We start from the raw sequence: 20869 nt of genomic DNA, 5'->3' as shown, positions 1-20869 counted from the left end.
GACGGGTGTTCACGAGCCAGACATAGAAATAGAAGTGATAGATAGATAAGATAGACAGACAGACAGACAGGCCATTAGCTCGCACAAGCAAGAACATTAAATACCTCCAGACGCTACTGTCCACCGTAGATTACTGTGAATTCTACCCTCAAAGGAAGAACTTAAAGACAAGCTGTGATTTTTATAATGAAATCTTTTTTTTTATTATTTCACATAAATGAATTCTACTGCGCCTCAACGCAATAATTACTGCAAAAACAAAGTGTCGTGCAATAAAGAGTGTGTGACAGAAGGACTGAGAAAAGCTCAACCAAACGAGGTTAAAAAGCAGAAATTCCACCGGCCTGTCAACACAATGGAAAACATATGAAATGTGAAAACAGATAACAATGGTCACCTGCCGGCAGATGGCGCAGTGTGTCCTGTTCTGTGAGGCGATGTTTACAGTTTGAGAGCGCTTACCTGCGTGACAGGTGAGAAGCCGTTTGATGATCTCTTTCCACAAAATGCAGTCACACAGTTGCTACAATAAGTTTACTTAAAATCCACCTGAAATTCAACTGCATGTTTTTTTCTGCTTCAGCATACATGTCCTTATGTCAGCTGAGGTCAGTAACTGAACTTGATGTTTTTACATAACCTTTTTAACTTTACTGTAAAAAGCCATATCCATTACTTCGTTTTGCTCCTTAAACCATGTTCACTGAAACTTTCAAAAGCTTACCCAAATGATTAATCCAAATGAACAAGGTAGTTCCAGCATTTCTTCCTCTGATGTCAGGCTCACAATTCTCCTAAGATTCCTCCATTTTCATGCAGTTTAAGTAAAAGCAAATTAAAATAAAAGTCAGTACCAGAATACTTAACTTGATTTCAATTTATCTAAATCGCTGAAGCTACTACGGCAATAAAAGTGTCTCTGTGGTACAATGATAATATCCTGTCATTTTAAATTAAAGTCTTAAATTTGAGTACTGAATCAGTCACGAATACAAACATCCTCTCTCATCCTCAAAGTGCAGAGCTGGGAATGAGCCATTGTCTTTGAAGACAAGCTTTGTGCTTGTCTCTTATATGTCTGGCCTTCCCTTATTTTAATAATTTCTCACCAAGATTCAAACATTTGTCATGATCAGTCCCATTATGCATGCTGCTTTCCAGGAGAGGACGAATCTCCAAAAATATGACTGTAAAGGGATTTTTTTATGCTCGGTCCAAAGACATCTTTGCTTCTACAGATTGCAATTTGGCAACGATCCCTCTTGTTAAAGGGTCCATTTTCTCTCAACACAAAGACTTTCCTTCAGTCAATATGAACAGTAAATTCTAATGAAGTTGAAATATTTTCACTTAAAGCTGTCATCTTAATATTAAGTGCAACCTTTAGCGGTCAATAATAAAGCACTGTGAGTAGTCTACAGTAGGTGACTAGCAGCATTAGAGGAAGACCCAACAAACACTTGGTTTACAGTTCACTTGACATGGAAAGAGACTGCAGGACTTTTGTGACCATAGTCCTTTTAAGTTTTAGTCTATTCATTATGTCCTCCACATGTTGTTGTCAGTGAAGCAGCTGTACACAAGCGCCTTTTACACTAAAGGCCTTACAGACGGCCCACTTCAACTCATCTTGCACCAGTAGATTTTTAAGCTCTGCCAATTGAAACTGGGAAAGTTTTTACATCAGCTTCAAAATCTGAAAATACCAAGTTTGGCTCTTTAACGTAACACTGGTCAGCCTTGTCACCGAAGAGACAGAATGGAGGCTCACAAACAACTTTTTTCAAAGGCTTTAACACGAGACAGAACAGGAAAGAGGTGTTTTTAACAAGAAAAAATAAAAACCTCTTCTCATTACAATCTGTAAGAACAAAGTGGAAGAGTTCATCAGACAATTCATAAAATGCCGTTCATCAGTTACTGATCCACACACACAAAAAACATGACTTCTCATTCATTCATTTCTAATGTTCTATTAAAACCCAGTTGGTTAAAACACGTGAAAATATATCTTGTGCTGACAGATGGGAGAAACATGAAGCTTTTAACAATCCTGTGTGAAGACGATGATGAGAGCGGCAGCACAAACTCGCCAATTTCAGATCATCTTCAGGAACTGATGAAGGAAAATGAAGGAAAATAAACCACATTTCATCATGACCCAGATGGAGTCATAAAAAAAGAAAATCAATCCTCTGTCAAAACCTCCTTAAGAACAAATGGTGATTTAAGAGATGAAAAACCTGCCTGATGTACGCAGACAACAATCAAGTGAAGAAAACAAACAAAAAGAAGAAGCATCTCTTTTTCCTCAACAACCTGCACTTGACATCCCTCGCATCATAAATAATTCAAATCATCCAGAAGATTAAATAAGAGGTTTTCTGAGTGATCGTCATCTGAACCAGCCAGACGACATGTGCAAATAAACACAAGAATCAATCTACAATTACTTCTGTCCTGGGAAAACCTCATATCTCAAACAAATGTTCAGGATTTTGTGAGTGACACACGATGAGAGACAGATAATATGGGTTTATCTTAATTTGTTCTAAATGCATAGATGAGACTCTTGGATCTCTCCTCGTTCATAGATGTTTTTTTTCTTCTTTATATCATGACAATTAAGACCTTTGTGAGATATGTGGTTTTTCTAGGGCATTTCTTATGGCATCATCCACTTCTACAGCAAATTAAAAGAAACAAAATGAACACTGCAACATGTCGAAATGAAACATAAAAACAACCGAAGCCTGCCCAGAGAAACTGTGAGATTAAGGACTAAACTGATCCCAGAAGACAAACATTCACTTTCAAAGGATGAGAAGTGAGAGTTAAAACACTGGTGTGAGAGGAAAGGCTGAGTTTCATGGACAAGGTGGAAGCCGTTTCCCAAAACACATTCGATGCATTTCACAAAAAAGGCAAATGTTAAGCAGACACGTCTTGAAGAAGGCCAAAAATTGCACAAAATTATTTAGGAAAAAACTGACTGGAAACATTGACAATCGCACCCTGATGGCCAGAATCTGTAAGAACAGCAAACGCACAGGCAGGCAGAGCTGAACTGACACAGTGCTTCACATGATCCCACCAACAAGGCCCACATGCTAAAGTACACTGAGTAACTGTATTCAGCATTCATTCAACAAATCTTATTGAGCAGTGTTTTTAGACAGACCAGTGCCGAGTCTGTTCTGTTCAAATCATCTGCGTAACTAAAGTTTACTGGCATGTACTTTTCACACTGACCCTGAAAACAGTGGATATGGATATTGTTTGTTTCTTCTTTAAATCAAAGCCAGCATTTAGTCTAGAACCAACACAATAATGCAATGAAGAAATATTGCAATGTACTAAAAAAAAAAAAAAAAAAAAAAAAAAAGTACCAGTCTTATGTGCAACATGTCACACATTCATATGACAATACATACAGAGGTGCACTGTGTGGCTTTACATGTTGCATATGCTACACAAAGCTGAATCTAGCTCATTAAAACCCATAAACGGATAGTTTGGACTTAAGTCTCCAGTGGCAGCCAAACACCAAATGTGTGCAGGGGGGAAAAAGTACACATGGAGTACAACTATGCAGCTGATGTTCTCCAGCAACTGCTCGTTGCAAATGCAATGTTAAGATCACAGTTGTTGCATGCAGTGAAAGTGTGTAATTTTCCCCCATGGGACACATTTGATGTCCCTGTTGTCCAGTAGCAGCTCAGCGTTGATAAATACCAAAATAACCGTTTCAGTCTTTTTTCTGAACACATATAAATGCCCCGCAGATGACACAAAGCCAACGTTAAACTGCAAATATTCATTCAAAGGTTGATTAAGACATGATTAAGACATAATGATTCCATTCCAATTAGTAGACTATAGAAGAGCTTGCTCATTTTAAAATTTCATCTGTGATTTAAAAAAAAGTCAACAATAAAAGCAACACTAGTGGTTGCAGCAGATTGTAAAATGCCCACCGGGGCGCTTCCCATTTGTGCAGTGTGTATGGAGAGCACCTCTGTGCCCCCCCAGTTAACAAACTATACATCATATATACTTTTTTACATCTCAGTGGGTCACAGATGACTTTGTTCTTTTTCTTAACTGAGGGAACTGAGTCTTTGAGTCCAGTGTGAGTTAGTGAAAGTTTGTATCCAGCCATGATTGATTTATCTACCAGTGACTTTAGAAGCTGAGCGTCACTAGCTGACAGTCAACTAGGTTCAATAGGACTCCTAATTCACATAAACCTATGTTGTGAATTCATAACATATTTAATGTGGTCAGGGTTGAGAGGGGTGTAGGTCAGTTCTTCCTCTTCTGTTATGAAGTCTCCATCCTCCAGTTATCCTCCTCCTCTCTCCTCTGCTTTGCCTTTCATGTGTTGTAAAGGGACATCTGACCTACGACTTTTTAATCTCAGTCAACCCTGGGATTGTATTCAAAGAGCATTAAAAATGCAGTAGAGCAGGCTTTCAAATGCCAAATGCATCTGATAGAATCGTTTAGCCAATTAGGCAGCATAATAGCCACTTGCTCCACATGGGGACAGAGGCTGTAGCAGCTGCCAGGCACCATTAGCTCAGAAAACAGTAAGTAGCAGGAACTGCTGGAACCTACAGTGAAAACCAGTAAGGCCAGTGGTTCCACAACGTTTACAAACTGTTTGCTGCTATGACCCATGGCTGAACCAGTGTTGAATGTGAGATATCCCGCGCTGTATCTGCCCAACGTAGAAGTCCGCATTTCTGGAGAAGTCCTGACAGACTGATGAGTGGGAGTCACCCAGAGCACAGTACAGGGCAGTGCCACCCACACTGATCACTACTGTGACCAGACAAAGCAGGAAGAGAAGGAGGCAGGAGTCCCCACCGCCAACATCTACAGAGAAAGGGAGGCACAGGGGGAGATACGGAGTGTTGGAGGAGAGTTAGAAAGCAGCAGATTAATAATATTCACGTGTAGCAAGGCAATTCACTGTTTACGGCCAGATAAACACACAAACTAACCATGCTCATAGCCATCATCAGGGACTCTGAAGTGCACACGTCTTCTGGCGGGGGGTCTGTCAGGTCGGGGTTCTGAGCTGGCAGACACACTCTCACTGTCCACACAAACACTCCGCTTCTTCAATATGGAGACCAAGCCTGAGGCGGGAGATGTCTGACAAGCAGAAAAACAAAACGAAGCACAGATGCATATATTAACATAAAAATGATTTCTATTTCCACTTAGGATCTTCATACTATAATAACATTGTGCATGAGGATGAACTTGTCTTACAAAGGGCCTTCTTCACCAGTTATGTCCACTAGATGTCAGTACATCACTCAATCAGCAGTAATGAACTTAGAACCCATGAAAGAAGCCCCCCTCCCACAGATTTACAGTCATACAGTACAAGACACTGCTTTCCTGTGAGAGAAGTTATGCACATTATACCCTGAACGTTCATCCGCGGCTCAATGCAAAAGTGTTTAAAAAATATATGACTGCAAATGAACTTTGGCCAAGTGGTGGTAAAAAAAAAAACAGAGCTTCCAATAAGATAAGATTCAGTCAAGTACCATCTCTACCACTGCTTTCACACTGTCTCCATGGCTGCTCTACATCCTGTAGTATCTGATAAAAGGAGGTCACTCCTCTTGTTACCATTGTGGCTCAGTTCTAGCTGTCTGCTCCATCTACTAGGTGTCTCTCTGCATCTACCTGTGTTATTTTTGCCGCTCCCTGTTCTTCTCTTGCAAGTAAGTCAGTAATCAGCACTTGAGTCTAAAGGCAAGTAACGACATAACCTATGTTGAATAAATATAATATAAAAGCTTTTTTCTCAATACACTGGACACAGATACAAAACCAAATTCAGATAGCCATCCACTCTGAACTAATTATATCAGATAAGATGCTGACAAATGCATGACACACTGCATGACATTTCCAGTTCTCCTACCTTTCTCTCAATGTCTAATTCTCTCAGTGTAAAAGAGTTAAATATAAAATTGTATATCTGTAAAACAAATCCATTGCCTGGGTATCATGGTAATGGATATGTAATACCATTAGGGCTCAACAGAGCTCTGTTCCAGCCATTATGAAAGGGCCTAAATGGGCACATACAGAAATCTGAAAATAGTTGTCAACTCGCCAATCATCAACAAAAAGCCATGAATAATAAAAACAAATCAAACATCAGTTGCTTTTCCTTATGCACAGAAAGCATGATGACACAATGATGTACACACCTCTTCAACAGTGATGAGTTTAGCCATGTCATCCAGTGAGGCAGCTTCTCTGATGATGTCAGCCTGCTCTACTTCATAGTCATACTCCTCCTCTTCCTCCTCCTCACCCTGCTCCTGCAGCTTCATATGAACCTCATGAGGAAGGTGGACCTCCTGGTAGTGGCAGGTTTCAGCACTCTCCTGCAGTGATCATGGAACACATTCATAACTATCTCACATATCAATAGCTCTACCCTCTGGACTGCTATCACTCAATTCTGGTTAAAGTCATTAAAAATGTATATAAATTAGAGTCCGCTGTCCTCAGGAATTAATAATCTCAAATAGAGGAAGTGGTCTGTTTTATATTTCCAGCAATAGCAACAATGATTTGTCAGGATAAATAGAGGAACTGAGTAATTACCATGAGCTGCAATCACCGCCATGACTTAAAAAAACGAGCAGCTCAAACCTCATCAACAGAAGAAAACACCTATGATACTGGCCCTGGTACTAGGGACACAGATTAACTGGTAAGTCATTTCAGGGACAGAGTGGAAAATGACTGCAAAAACAAACTACGAACAAACAGATTCATAGCGAAATGACACACCTTATATTTGCTTCAATTTGTTTTTCTAAATATATTTGGTAAAACTATCTTCAAAGCTAAATTCAGAGTACTTTAAACCTGTAGCGCGGTACATTTGTTTCACCCTTCTGGCAGTGAGAGCAGTTACACAAACACTGTTGATGTGCCTATGACGTGTTAGGCTTCGCCGTGTTCCCAGTGGCTGTAGCCTACTCCATCAAAACGGTTGCTCCACTCTTCAGCTCGGGTAAACAAATCATTGGTGGTTGATGTACTGCACATCACTACTAGAGCGTCAACACTGGACTGTTGCCACAGACACCAGATTTAAAAACTCTGGTAAAGTTGAGAAATACAGAGATTTACCGAGCAGTGATTGAGGCTTAATCAGCATTGTGTGAGCTCATTTGACAAGGGGTTTGAATGTAACACAGGTTCATTTATATGTAAAAGTGCCGCACTCCAGGTTCAAGCATCCAACGAATTCTGATGTATACCTGGGTCTCCTCATGTAGCTTCTCCTCAGCCAGGGCTTCCTGGTGCAGCTGTTGTAGCTCCACCTCTGCCCCACTGACCAAAGTCTCCACTGGGAGAGCTTTCTGAAAAAAAGGCAAGTCTCCTTTCTTCTGCTTCTCCTCCTCTTCATCCTCTCCCTCTTCTTCCATCTCCAAAGCCTCAGCTGCCTCCTCCACGTCCCTCTCCTCTTCTTCCCTTTTTGCCCCCTTTTCCTGTGCTAGACCTAAATCTCCTCCCTGCAGCTCTGCGGGCTTGGACTGATCCATTTCTCCAGCTGTAGAGGGGTGCAGTTCATTTCCTACGACTGGAATGGTGTATCCTCCCCCTCCTTCCGCCTCTCTTCCCTCTCTGTCACTGCCCTGCCTGTCAGTCAGCTGAGATCCATGGAAACCTTCCCTCCCCTCTAATTCCCTGCCTGGGTCTTCCCTGTCCTTTGCTGAGATCTCAGGGGAACTGAGCCCATCAGCTAAATTAATGGAGGGTATGACTGGATAGCTGCCCAGAGAACGGGAAGAGTCTTCAGCTCGGTCAACCTGATGGGCTGCATGAAAAAGAGACGGAGATCGGGATTAATGTCACTAGAATCATAATAAATGCTCTACAATGACAGTGATTTGTTTTACTATATGCAGGGAGAACTACTCTAAAATACAAACCCAAGGTCCTCCACAGACAGACATGAAACCTCTTAAAATTCATCTTTTCAACACAGTGTAGTTGTTGCTCTCTACAACTGGAAAAAAACACACCAATCTCTCCTGTGTATAAAAGTTTTTGCAAGCTGATATAATCACAGAGTATACTGAAGCATGTAAAAGCTGTTTGAGTGCTGCTGCATTGACAGAAGATGTTCATTCTGTCTTTTAAGGTGAGACTCCTGACTGCACTGACCCTTACGCAGCACCACCAGTCGATCTGAGAACAAAATCCTTATCCTTGCAGTCCATCACATCACTCTACTCAACATTAACATGCTCCAAAGCTACTGAGTGCATGCGTTTCACACCTTGTACCACTTTAACTCCCCTGTGGTTCAACCATTACCAAAGGACCAAACCACAGTATGAAATAAAAATATCACGTATATATCACACACAACTTTGCAGTAATGTCAGTAAAACATTTCACTAAGGACATGAAATTTGTCAGAACATTCAAATTCTCATGACTTCAATAGCAGCTTTTGGCAACATATCATTGGTTTTGTATGTCTTCCTAAAAATCAAATATGAATCACATATAACCAACCACTCTACAACACATTTCATAACATGAGCGTGAAAGCTCACTGTTGACTTATGGCTGTGTGATATCCCAAATTCTAAATACCAAAACCTCATATCTAGATATAGGTCATTTCATATCCAGACAAAAATACACATCACGATAAAGCAATTTTTTTTTTGTAAATAAATAGTTTTGTCTTCATACAAATTTCCTGCCTCCATCCATGCTGTGTGAAAGAACGCAAATTGTCAAATAATGGCAAATATTGCTGTAAAGATTGTGATTTGCAACACACAATATACTATAGAGCATCATATAAAACTATGAATGTATGTCCGTAATATTGCATTGAAGTGGACCTTGAGTTCAAACATTTCTACCTTTCAAGAAACCACTGGTTTATGTATTTCAATATGGTATGAAATCTTCCAGCTTGGTTGGCGGCACTGTTAAGTACTTGTGTCTTGTAGTTGATGGTCTAAAACGCGCAAAAAACAACCATCAGTATTCACACACACTGACAAATACACCCACTCTGTCACCTATTCGCTCACCTGAGGTGCATGGAGGCAGCGCACCACCTTCTTCTAATGGAGTCTTCAAAAGGTCCAGAGATGCACACTGTACACACACAAATAAATAAATAAACATGGTGATACACTATATTTACATACACTGCCCAGTTTAGTAATGTGCATGCTTTGATATCTAAGCCATGGATACACGCACACTTAAATTAACACTATGCACACTTAATAGATATTTTACAGGAGTCACTTAAAATGCAAAATGTCTTACCACAGCATCTTTAGCTCTTGGTCTATGAACAGAAGAGAGAAAGGGAGGCAGAGTGAGATGGTGAGAGTATTGAAGGTCCGTTCTCGGTTTTAGTAAATGAAGACATGAAAGATGGTTGACCCTCCTCTACTCTCCTGATCTAATATTAGCCCAAACACATTTCCCTGGCTATTACAACGTTTGTGTGTGTGTGTGTGTGTGTGTGTGTGTGTGTGTGTGTGTGTGTGCGTGCACGGGCGGGAGTTAAGCGAAGTGAAACCCAAGTAGTGTGATGGCTCAAATGTCTGAAAGTGCAGCAGCAGCAGCAGCAGAGGGCCATATGTTTAAACTATCACTGCAGTGCTCACCACACACAAAGATATCCAGTACATACATGCAGAGTCACACAAACAGACACACGCACACATGCTTCACCTGCCTGGGAGCATAGAGAAAGTGCAGGTGTGTATAGTGTGAATGGGTGTGTGTCTGGCAGGTATCGGACACTGAGGACTTCCTATTAAATATTGAAAAATGCCAAGGTGGGCTTCACCTGACTAATTTGTTACACTTGCATGGGCACACACCACAACAGACACACGTCACACACTCCTCACCAAACGACGCAACCACATACACACACAAACACTAACTCTGTATTACAAAGCACAACAGATAACAGTAACATGTAACTCTGCACACAGCTGATTATCGTATTGTAAAATCAACATTTTCTAGAATATTGCAACTGTTTAGAGAAAGAATAAAAAGTAAAAACAAAACAAAAACGACCATGCTCAAGTGAAAGAATTCATTCCTTTAATTCCAATACTACTTTATTTACTCTTATTTGTTTAAGTCACAAAGAAGCAGAGTTATGAGTATGTCTTGAACACAAGTTGCTAAGTGGAGTGACTGTGTGCAGCATCTCAGAGTGGAACTGTCAAATTTGTTCACCATCATAGTTTTGTATAAAACCCTTGAACTCTTGCATGTACTTAGAAACTAGTTTGCTCATTAACAAGTCATAACCTTGACCTAAAACACGTATCTTGCTAGCTGGAGTAAATGGAAGTTGTATTTTCAAACTTTTGATGGAGCGGGGCTAACTGATTCCCACCTCTTCTGATATAAGCCAAACGCCTCCCAAACCTATTTCTGCAATAACACTGTTATTGGTATTCTTGTCTGACTCTAGTTGAAACAGTAACAAATTATATTTCCAAAAACGTTGGACTGATTTCTGGTTGAAAATACCCTCAAACTACAACTCTGATTCAAAAAAAGTTGGGACGCTGTGTAAAATTAAAAAATAAGCTGCATGACTGCATGAGCTGCGTTTATTGCAAATAGTTGTGTGACATGTTCCTGAGCCGATGCATTAATATTCTTTAACAATCATGTGTTCACAAAGTGGTGAACCTCGTTCCATCCTTGCTCGTGAACGACTGAGCCTTTCCAGGATGCCCCTTTCATACCCAATCATGATACTCTCACCTGTTACCAATCAACCTGTTTACCTGTGGACTGTTCCAAACAGGTGTTTTTGAATACAAAAAAAATGGACTTGCAAAGAAGACACACACGGATGCATGCATGAACACACACACGCACACATGCAGACTGACCGACTGTGCGTCTGGCAGATGTGTTTAAGAGTGTCCAGATGTTGGGTTGCCAGGTTGGGGGAAGTCCCTCTACATTGACTCTCTAACAGAAGTGGAGAGACACAGACAGATACAGATAACTACAAGGTTACAACCATGAGGACGTCTCTAAGAGCTGAGTTCTACTGTAAGCAACACAAACATAAATCTGGGTTTAATCTGGGTGAATAATCCTAAATGTTTTCTGATGGAATCCGTATGTATAGTCTTGTACTCCATAGCCATTCATATGGGCACATACTATGAGGAGGATGATATTCAGTGATATGTTAAGTAACCCGGGTGTGTAGTCTGCCTAAAATTCTTAACTGAACTGCATTGACACATTTTATTCTTTGCATATGAATATCACTGATTCCTTGATATATGACTCCTACTTCTGTAGCTTCTATTTTTAGAGACGCTCAAAAGCTGATTCAGAGTTTAAACCCTGCTGCTTCAGACAGTATACGGAGAAAGAGAAAGAACACGTTCAACATATTAAATCTACATTATTACATTAAGTATTTTGTTACACAGACAAAAACGTGCACTACGTTTGTGTATGCATGCATCTGATGTGTGGTGTGTGTGCATGTTTTACCCCACTGCTCTTGTAGTGCGTTCAGGTTGTCCAATACTCTCTGGTGATAGAGTCTCTCTAGTTGGATGCACCATAATGCCCGCTGGTCTGAACATCACACGTTAAGAAACACAAATACACACTGTTCACGAACCACTGCAGCCGACAGAGGTAAAGAAAGTCAGACTGAAAAAAAAAAAAAAAAAAAAAATAGGCACACAAACAGAGACAGACAGAGGAAACAGAGTGAGGCCAGAGGAGATCCAGGATTCAGTGTCTCATGTTTATGGATATAAGCAGCCAACAGACAATCCTTCTTTGATTTGGTTCAATGCTTTCTCTCTTTCGCTCTCTCTCTCTCTAACTAACCCTCTATACATGCTTGACATAGCTAAGCTAGCTTTCCCTACTCTTTAACCCTTTCATTTCTTCCCTCCCACTGTGTCTCTTCGTTTGGATTGAACCTCTGTCAAAAAATCCATTTCTGTCTCAAGCTCAGTGTCCTGTCTTTCTTCTTCCCTTCTATGCATCCCCATCCCGTCGTCCTACTCTGCTTCATACTTTGTCTTTATTGACTGTAAGGGTTTGAGTGCATTTGTATGAGGGTGTCTCTTCCTGCAAGTGTGTCTACAAAGTATTCAGGTTGTGTGTATGTGCTGTGCAGTGACAACCAACGCTTCAGTCTCAGAACAGAAGGTTCTTTGGGTGAGGTTGCGGGTTTATATGATGAACCATCAGTGATCATAATGATACAAAGGACTTTTTGACTTGTAAACAGCTAAAAAGTTCAGCTGATTAGCATGATTTTATTTCACTAAATGGGATCTTTGTATTATCAAGTGTTGATAATCATTATTTACTCACAAATTCTGTAAAGGATGAAATCTTTGCTCACCTGACAAGTGTAGTGTTTTGGCAGCATACATTAGTTTTACTTCCTGTCATGTCACAAAGGTTTGAGTTTTAATCTGTCTATATTCCCTCTGTGTGTGCCTTCTTTCTCTCAGCCTCTGGACATTCTGCATAAGCCAACACAGCTATTGCTGCTTTTCCTCTCTCTGATTCACCTTCTATAATTACCCCTCTTCATGACTGTCTTATCTTGCTTCCTTTTCTCTTTCTGTTCAGTGTTTGTTCTTATCCCCTTCTCTTCTCACACTCTTTCTCTCACTGTCTTTTTAATCTCACTGTGTGTAAAGTAAGCGAGGCACCAAGTAATCCACTTTAACTTTACAATGACAAGTTCATCCAAAGTCTTAAGATTTAAGTTCAGCATGTCAAATAATACAGATTTAAAACACAGTAGTGATTCAAGAAGAAATAAAGACATAAATAAAAACACATGTATGGACAAACACGCAAGCAGCAAGGTAAGCATGCAGGAGATACATGTATGACCTGCTTATAAATTATAAAAAAAGCTGCACCCCACCACCCAGCCCCTATAGACATGATAAGGATACAGTCTTCATGGAGGACAAAGGCCTCAGCAATCTGCAGGAAAAGAGAGAGAGAGAGAGAGAGAGAGAGAGAGAGAGAGATTACAATTTTTAATCAAGTACATGCTTTTTTCAAGCTTTTATCTCATCAGTTACGTGCAGAATGTACCAGGGAAACCGGTTGAATAGGGATTTGTAACCAGACTAAAACTAATCATCGTGTTGGCTCCTGAACACGGCAAAGATCCAAAATGTGATCTGACCAATACAATAAACAGGTACAAAATCCACATATGTGGAACACAGAACCACTACACAGAGCTGTGACTGTACTCCTACCGCTGCACTGACTTCTACAATCATTAACTGTGACAGCAAAAAACAGAAACTGATCTCAGAACCAAATTAAATAGTTAAGCGGGTCAGCAAGAGTGAAAAAGAGAGTGAGAGAGTGAGAGTGAAAAGCAAGACAGAAAAACAAGAGACCATGGTAGACACTCTACCTTTCTTCAGCAAGTGTCGCTTTCAAACTGCTCAGCTGATCACAGAACAAGAGAAGTGTGTGTGAGTGTGTGTGTGTGGGTGTTTGTGAGAGAGAGAGAGAGAGAGAGAGAGAGAGAGAGAGGAAAGGCGGGCACAAAAGGTTCTTGCATTTCTAATGAAGTGAGGGGCGTGACGGCTGAATGACCTCTACAGGTAACTGTACTGAAGCTGAATATAATGCAAATCTTGCAATTTTTCTGGCCATGGTTTCAATAAAGTCTGAACAATTTGTCCGTTTTCTGTTGGTTCTCCAACAATTCATATTTATGCTAATTGGGCTGCCTTCCAAAGCTCTCTTCTCTCTCTCTCTCTAAAAACCAGTGTGCAGTTTATTTTTTCATTAGGGTAGCGTACTGTTTTATCTTGCTTTGATTAGTAGCAACCACTGGACATGTTAAGTTACTGTAAGTTCCTAAATCATTCCAAGACACATCTAAAATTTCAAAGAGTTCCACATTGTGGAAATGCCCATGAGTGGCCTGCAGGAACCTTCACAATGCAGCAGGGCTGCAGCAGCATATGGCTTCACAGATACCATGGTATGAAAACTGACATTATCACATCGTGCACATTTAACTGTATGAGTATTATTAAAACAATATTTCATGGCTCTGATGACATAATATTTTGTGAGATTAAAACAAAGCCTTTGTTCAATCACAAAAAAGCCTTCTGTTGTCATCCTTTTAGGGGTCATTGTAACTAATAATGAATAATAATTGTATAGTACCATATAACACTGCAACACCACCATATTTTCAGAGACAGTCATCATTCCTTGATGTCTCAGACGGTGGCAACTCTACAATGCAGTCCAAAAGGACCAAGCAAATAGAGTCCAAATGCATTTTCCAACAACAAAAAACTTTTGCAACATTTACACTGTCGACATGACCTTTCATTTTATGACTTTTCAGTCAAGTTAGTTAGTCATGTCATGTCCCAGTGTCACACTTTGGACTTATAACAAGAGGCTGTGCTTTGCATGTTGCTTAAAGCTATGTTTACTGCCATAGTGCTAATTTGATTAAAGGTAGAAACTTTGTTCCATACACTGCCAACGCCTTGATTCAGTAATTAAGATATTACATTTGACTTGTGAGTTTCCATAACAGTCCCCTCAATCAACTCACACACACACACACCTGTTTGCCTGGCAGTAAGCATAGCTCAGGTGTGCCTGGTGACATTTGTAAATCAAACTGACAGAAACATTCACACACCCCATTACATACTTGTCCAGTCATGCAGGTCTGTGTGTGAGAGAGTAACAAGCAGAGATAGACTGAGAGTGTATGCTTTCCGTTTAATGTGGTTTATGTGCATACTTGTGTGCACGTCTGCATTTGTGTGTGTATAGACACTGACGACACCCATGCCTCAGGGTACAAAGTGCCATTCCGATTATGGGGTTGAGTGGATAACAGTCATTTAATCACTAGTGTGAGAGCAAGAGTGTAAATAGCCTAAAATGACAGAAGTACAGCAAGAACGTCTTTTAAGAAACCATTTAAGAGAAGAGTGTCTTACAAATCACTGACTGCTGATGCACAGTTCTCAGTATCTGACTTAATCCAGAAATAAGACCAATATATTACCTGGTGAAGGTAATGTGGAAGGTGAGTGTCATCTCCTCTTTGTGCCAATTGCTCTAGAGACTCCAGCAGAACAGGGTTTGGGATAGGCTTTATGGCGCAGGTGGAGACAGAGAAACAAGTGGGCACTGGAGCGGAGATAATTTGTTCCCAAATTGAGATTTGAGGTCCTGTGGTGGAAGTGGATTCTGTACCAGTAGTCGTAGGCCCTGTGGTAAAGACGAGGGGTCCTGTTGTTGCACTCATAGGAGAGGAAGCAATGGAAGTATTGAGCCTTGTGGTGCAAGCAGTTACTGTAAAAGTCTCTGCAGTTGAGGTGATGGGTGCTGTATATGAAGTGGCAAACCCTCTGCCACACGTGAGCCCATGGTCTTCTCTGGATGAGGTAAGATGTTCTGCAGTGAAGTTAGTATTTTTTGCTATCCAGTCTGTAGCTTCTGTGATACGTGCAGGCCCAGGTGGGCTGGTAGGCCTGGCATCTGAGGTCATAGCTAGTGCAGCAGAATCTATAGGCCCCGTGGTGAATGGGGGTCCCAGTGTAATGGAACCTGAGTTGGAGGCAACTGATTCATTGTTGGAGGTATGAGACTCCACTTTGACATCTCTCTGGCTCAGTGTCATTTGACAGATGGGATATGCAGTTTCTGAACTGACCACTGGAATGACAGGGGATGTAGGCTCTGGACTGGTCCCAGGGCTGAAAGGATATGGACCCTCCAACAGACTGCCTACAGAGGGGAAGAAAGACAGTGACAAACAGAAAGAGAAATAAGTGAAAGACAGAATAACCAGGGCATAGAGAAGGTGCTGAAACAAGGTGATTCACCAACATCCTGAGAACACAGGTGCATAACAGATTGTGAGAGTTAAGCACTGTCTCAATACAATACTGATTTGGGACAAAATTCAGATTTGACCAGTTGAAAAGAATCAACCACCTTGACTTATTAGTACCATAGGACTTGTTTAAGTACAAGTGAATTAAGGAAGGATTGTAATCCATAAACAAACGTACTGCTTCAGATTTTTGACAGTCACTCATCCTTTTATCCTTTTCTTTATTCCCCCCCGAAACACAATTTCAGTTTCTCTCTCTCACTCTACACATAGCCTCCTTACAATTTATTTGTCCTGTTTCAGTCTCACGATCTGTCAGTCATGTGATCGTTATGACATGACTACTCCGAGTCAGCCTGGCCTCAATCCAAAATGATGACCACTTAGAAACATACAAAAGGCATTACAACAGTGAGTAAGACAGACCCTGACCTTCACTAGACGGTTGCTTCTTGATCACAGTTAAGCAGTGAAAGCCAATACTCAATGACTCATAGCAAGAGTCTATCTTAAAACAAAGTTGCTAGATTAATATTCAGTGCATATTTCTCTGGATATTACTGGTCTTCCATAGTTAAAAGCACCTAATCTTGCACTGTCAGACATAATATTTCCACACCACATTTGCTGGTGTTTAATCTTGGCTCCAACATAAGATGCTTTGATCATATTAAAGAGTACACTGTCGGCTGTTGTTTGTAGCTTTAATTTGCACAAATATGGCCCAAGTGCCAAATGAATACTAATGTGGATGTGAGAAAACATAATCCTGTCCCAGAACATAAGCCATAAGAACTTCATAAGGTAATATGTTCTCAGCTGTCTGTTAGCTTGTTGTTTTGTTCTACTGCCCCCAAATGGCTGAAAAAAAGTACTACTTAGATCCAAAAAATTAAGAACAGCAATGGTGTGTGATCAGCAAAAATTAAACAGCACTGGTGTGTGAAACTGTACGTCCAAGTGTGTATATAATATGATTTTCATGTGTGTGTGTTCCCTACCGGTTTCTGAATAGGAGGAATCGGTCATGGGAGTGCCGGGAGACTGACAGCGGATTAGAGAACTTGAACCCTCTGATACTTCCTCTTCTTCTTCCTTCATCACCTCATCAATGTCTTCTTCCTCATCCTCTTCTCTCCCTCCTCTTGTGTATCCCTCCTCTTCCCGTCCTTCCTCCATGTCCCTTCCATTGTTGCTGAGAGAGGCTTTTTGGATGAGCCCACGCCCACCTGTGTCTTCTTTTTGTGAAGGAGAGAGGCTTTGAGTCTGTGTGAGCGTGTTTGTCTCGTTGAGATTTCGAGTTTGGGCAGTGAGAGGCTCAGGGGTGTGTAGGTTATCACAGTGGTCAACCCCACCCACCTGAATTTGGGACATCCCTCTGTCCTCCCTCTCAAACTGACCTGGAGATAAAATAAAGGATCAGTTGTAAGTAAAATAATATTGATGATGTAAGAAACCTAAACAACATCTGAAGTTCCTATACAGTATGAATGTCAGTTGATTTTAACTCCATAATTACAGGTCAGCTGTAACTTAAGGCAAAGCAGCCACAGTACAGAAAATAAACTGCACTCAACCACCCTAATTCTCTATAGCCTTTAGATGACATTATTTTGACTGTGGATCACATCCAATTAATATCCATGTGGTGGTTTTGTGGTTGTTGCACTTACGTTTGTTGATATTATATTTCCACGTTACGCTTTTGTGAAATTTAAACACTCACCACCATGATCCATCTGGCACCACCCTCACAATGCTTGACCTTTCAGCCTGAAGGTCAGTGACAAACCTTTCTTCAAGCCTGTAGAGATTAGGAGAACGAGACAAAACACAGGCCACTATGAATGACAGAAAATATGAGAAACATGGATAAGGACAGACTCCACTCAGAGGCGACAGTGAGAGTGAGAGAGGGAGAGATACAAAACAAGTTCAGCATCATTCCTGAGTTCTCAAATAAACCCTCGGGCTTAAAGAGATTTTAAAAAAGGCTTGAGAGTGCAACGGTCCTGCCAACGTCTTGTGCTGCAGCAGAATATGTAGACAATTTAAAAACATTTCACTAACTCTTAAGATACAAACTGGATGAGGTGTAACAAAGAAAAGAAACAGAACAAACAACTGAAAACTCTGTCCAAGTCCTAGGCCTGTCAGAAACCACTTACCAGAGTATCCTGCAATTTGTCTGTAAATAAAAACACCAGTCAACACCTCCTTTCCCACAAGCAGAAAGCTCAAAGAGCAATTCAAATGTCAAATTATTAGGATTTAAATTGAACATTTCAATGAGAACAGCTTTTGCAAAACCAACATTAGGTACAGAGAGAAAGACAGAGCAAAGAAGAGAGAGAGAGAGAGAGAGAAACACTAAGATATTTATTTGCTATGGTGGTGTTAATTTATTGTGGAAGGATTTATGACATGGGGGAGAGCGGGGAGCGTGAGAATTTACAACGTGAACTGAGTAGAATAGAAAATACACTGAGATACAATAAATAGTAGGCAGACATAATACTATACAACACAATACAATGCGAAACAGCAACACACAACAAAATACATCCTAAAATGAAAATAGTGTTAAGAGTCCAAGCTTTAAAAAGATATTATTTGTTGCTAGGCAGCTACACTGGATTGTGCAATTATACAAACTGGTAAATGAGTGTACATTGCAAATCAGGATTGTGCAATAGCACGCTTTTTAATTTTACTGCCTTATGTTTGAAGTTGACTCAGCAACAAACTGAGTATCAACACTGACAGACCAGTGTCAACACACGCACTCTGGTGTGTGACACAACAGTTACTAGGGGCACATACTGTAAAACTAGCATTAAAGCTAGCATAAAACTGGCATTGAAACAATTTTGAGTTTTCCAGACTCTTGTACAAAGCACTACCAACTTTCAACAAATGCACATGGAACAGACATTCCATTATCAAACTGAAAATTGATAATACCTTAAAGTGTCTCCCACAAACACACAAATGACTGCTCTAAGGCTTTGCTCTAAGTTTGTCCCCTATCCTCGGCTACAATATGCATGACTGTATCCTACGCTGACAGTCTGTTTAACATCCAAAAATGTTTCACTAATTTTGGTAATATCTTTACCCAAAATCTCCACAAATACACACATCCAGGCTAATGAAAGCCTATCTCAGAGGAATAAGGCTGTCCTAGTTTCCTGCAGCACCAAGCTAATTGTTCTTCCTATAACCCTGTTTGGCCCCTTAGCCTGTAAGACTTCACAACATCTAAAAAGAAAGTCAGGAAAACTTTGGGTCTCTGTGTCCATATTCTTATTAAAAGTCGAATTCACAATTGTACAAGCATCACAAAGAAATACCGTGGAAGATAAGGCCATAAACAAATCAGAACTGAGGACTGCTGTCTCCAAAGGGAGGTACAAACCTATGGGATGACACCTGCCTTTAGGTGGCATGAGCTTTATATATGTTAATAAGACACAACACCTTCTGGGACATGTGTATACCCCAATGGACAGACATTTAACATGGCTTTGAGCTACAAATAGAACTGAATACAAGATGAGAGACTGGTTTGGAGTCTAATTACTCCAAGTTCTGAATGTCCCTCTGGAAGATAAAACAGACCATGACAAACAACTGTGACATTAAGGCTTATGCAACAACAACCTCAGATTACTCATGGTGTCCCTGTACCTGTCATATGTCTTTCTTCTTATATCTATCTACAGTACCCTTTAGTGCCCCTCTCCCAAAGAGCCATCTGTCCATACAACCATCCATCCTCTCCTCTTTTTGTCTGTGTCCTTCTCCACAGGGGACCATAAATAATAAAAGACATAGGAAGGGACAAACGGAGGGAATTCAGCCAATAGGATCTGTGGGAGGCCAGCGTGAGGACTAGAACAGCCAGAAGAGCTAACGTTACAGAGAGGAACATTGCCTTTTATTAAAAAAAAAAAAAAAAAAAAAAAAGTTCAATCAACTGACACTGACTATCAGGTTTTGTTCACATAATAAATTAGCTAAACTCAGGAAAAATGTAGAGAGTTAGCAAATGAAACGTAAAATATTTGCAGTGACTGCAACCTGGTCATTCAAAGAGGTGGGGCACTGCTGTTGCTAGTCAGCAACTTAGGCTAACAACCAGAGATGTGTAACCAAGCTAGCTGGAAGTTTGACTACGCGTTGTGTCCATAGCGTCATGTATTTATCGTTAGCTAATGTTAGATAAATTGATGAACTCTAGTAAACACATGCTCGTGACAGGCAGTGACATAAAACACACACGCACAATGACAGCAGACAGGGACTGTCATAGCTGACACTAGTTTCTGTCAACGTTATGGTTAGTATCAAGTCGACTAATTAACCTAGTTATTATAGGTTTGCTTAAAAAAAAGCTAGCTAGCATAATGTTAACAGTTAAAACATTAAACGGGAGATTAGCTTGGTCGCTATCGTTACGTTTCTTGACAGTCTTCTACCTTTTCATCAAGTTGGTGGAAAACGTCTGAGTAAAACTAATGGCTATTATCAAAACTAGCTTTGCTAAATTGCACTACCTAGCATTTCAGCGATAAATGGGTTAGCGGTAACATACGTAACATTACAGTTAATGGAATGCTGCTGCTAGCTAAGGTGAGCTAGCGATTATAGACACATCTGGGCACCACACCGCGGACAAAACCTTCGAAATAAACATCAAACCCTTTACATTAAAGCACTGGCTTTCAGATTGTTAGACTTTTACAGCTGCTGCGACACAAAACAGTCAAATAGTACTTACGGCTGATAAGGTTGCCTGAATGGTAGGAGCTCGGGCATCAGACACTTTGCGTGGATGTTGTTGTAATGACTGTAGGTGTCACCGACACCAACAGTCGAGCTGTCATCAGG

General features: G+C 40.5%; 1 protein-coding gene across 4 annotated transcripts; it reads right to left on the bottom strand.

Annotated features, from left to right (window-relative positions):
- Window positions 1-416: 416 nt before the first annotated feature.
- On the bottom strand, window positions 417-20846 carry cnsta (consortin, connexin sorting protein a). 4 transcript variants are annotated; one of them, XM_076726414.1, is made up of 14 exons: window positions 20760-20799; window positions 18145-18164; window positions 17703-17780; window positions 16978-17376; window positions 15143-15867; window positions 13026-13056; window positions 11584-11670; window positions 10962-11043; window positions 9355-9376; window positions 9111-9177; window positions 7311-7870; window positions 6243-6422; window positions 5010-5163; window positions 417-4881 (listed from the first exon to the last, which is right to left on the bottom strand). In XM_076726414.1, the coding sequence occupies exons 3-14, from the start codon at window positions 17713-17715 to the stop codon at window positions 4673-4675; spliced, it is 2529 nt and encodes an 842-aa protein (XP_076582529.1). In that variant the 5' UTR covers window positions 17716-17780; window positions 18145-18164; window positions 20760-20799; the 3' UTR covers window positions 417-4672. The 4 variants fall into 4 exon arrangements, with proteins under 4 accessions (XP_076582529.1, XP_076582520.1, XP_076582548.1 ...); XM_076726405.1 differs by lacking the exon at window positions 18145-18164 and having other exon boundaries at window positions 20760-20846; XM_076726433.1 differs by lacking the exon at window positions 20760-20799 and having other exon boundaries at window positions 16978-17214; window positions 17336-17371; window positions 17699-20753.
- Between the last annotated feature and the right edge of the window lie 23 nt (window positions 20847-20869).

Source organism: Chaetodon auriga, chromosome 1 (assembly GCF_051107435.1).
Source record: "Chaetodon auriga isolate fChaAug3 chromosome 1, fChaAug3.hap1, whole genome shotgun sequence".
Taxonomy (NCBI): domain Eukaryota; kingdom Metazoa; phylum Chordata; class Actinopteri; order Chaetodontiformes; family Chaetodontidae; genus Chaetodon; species Chaetodon auriga.
The sequence above is the reverse complement of the archived record's forward strand: the minus strand, read 5'-3'. Positions and strand labels throughout refer to the sequence as shown.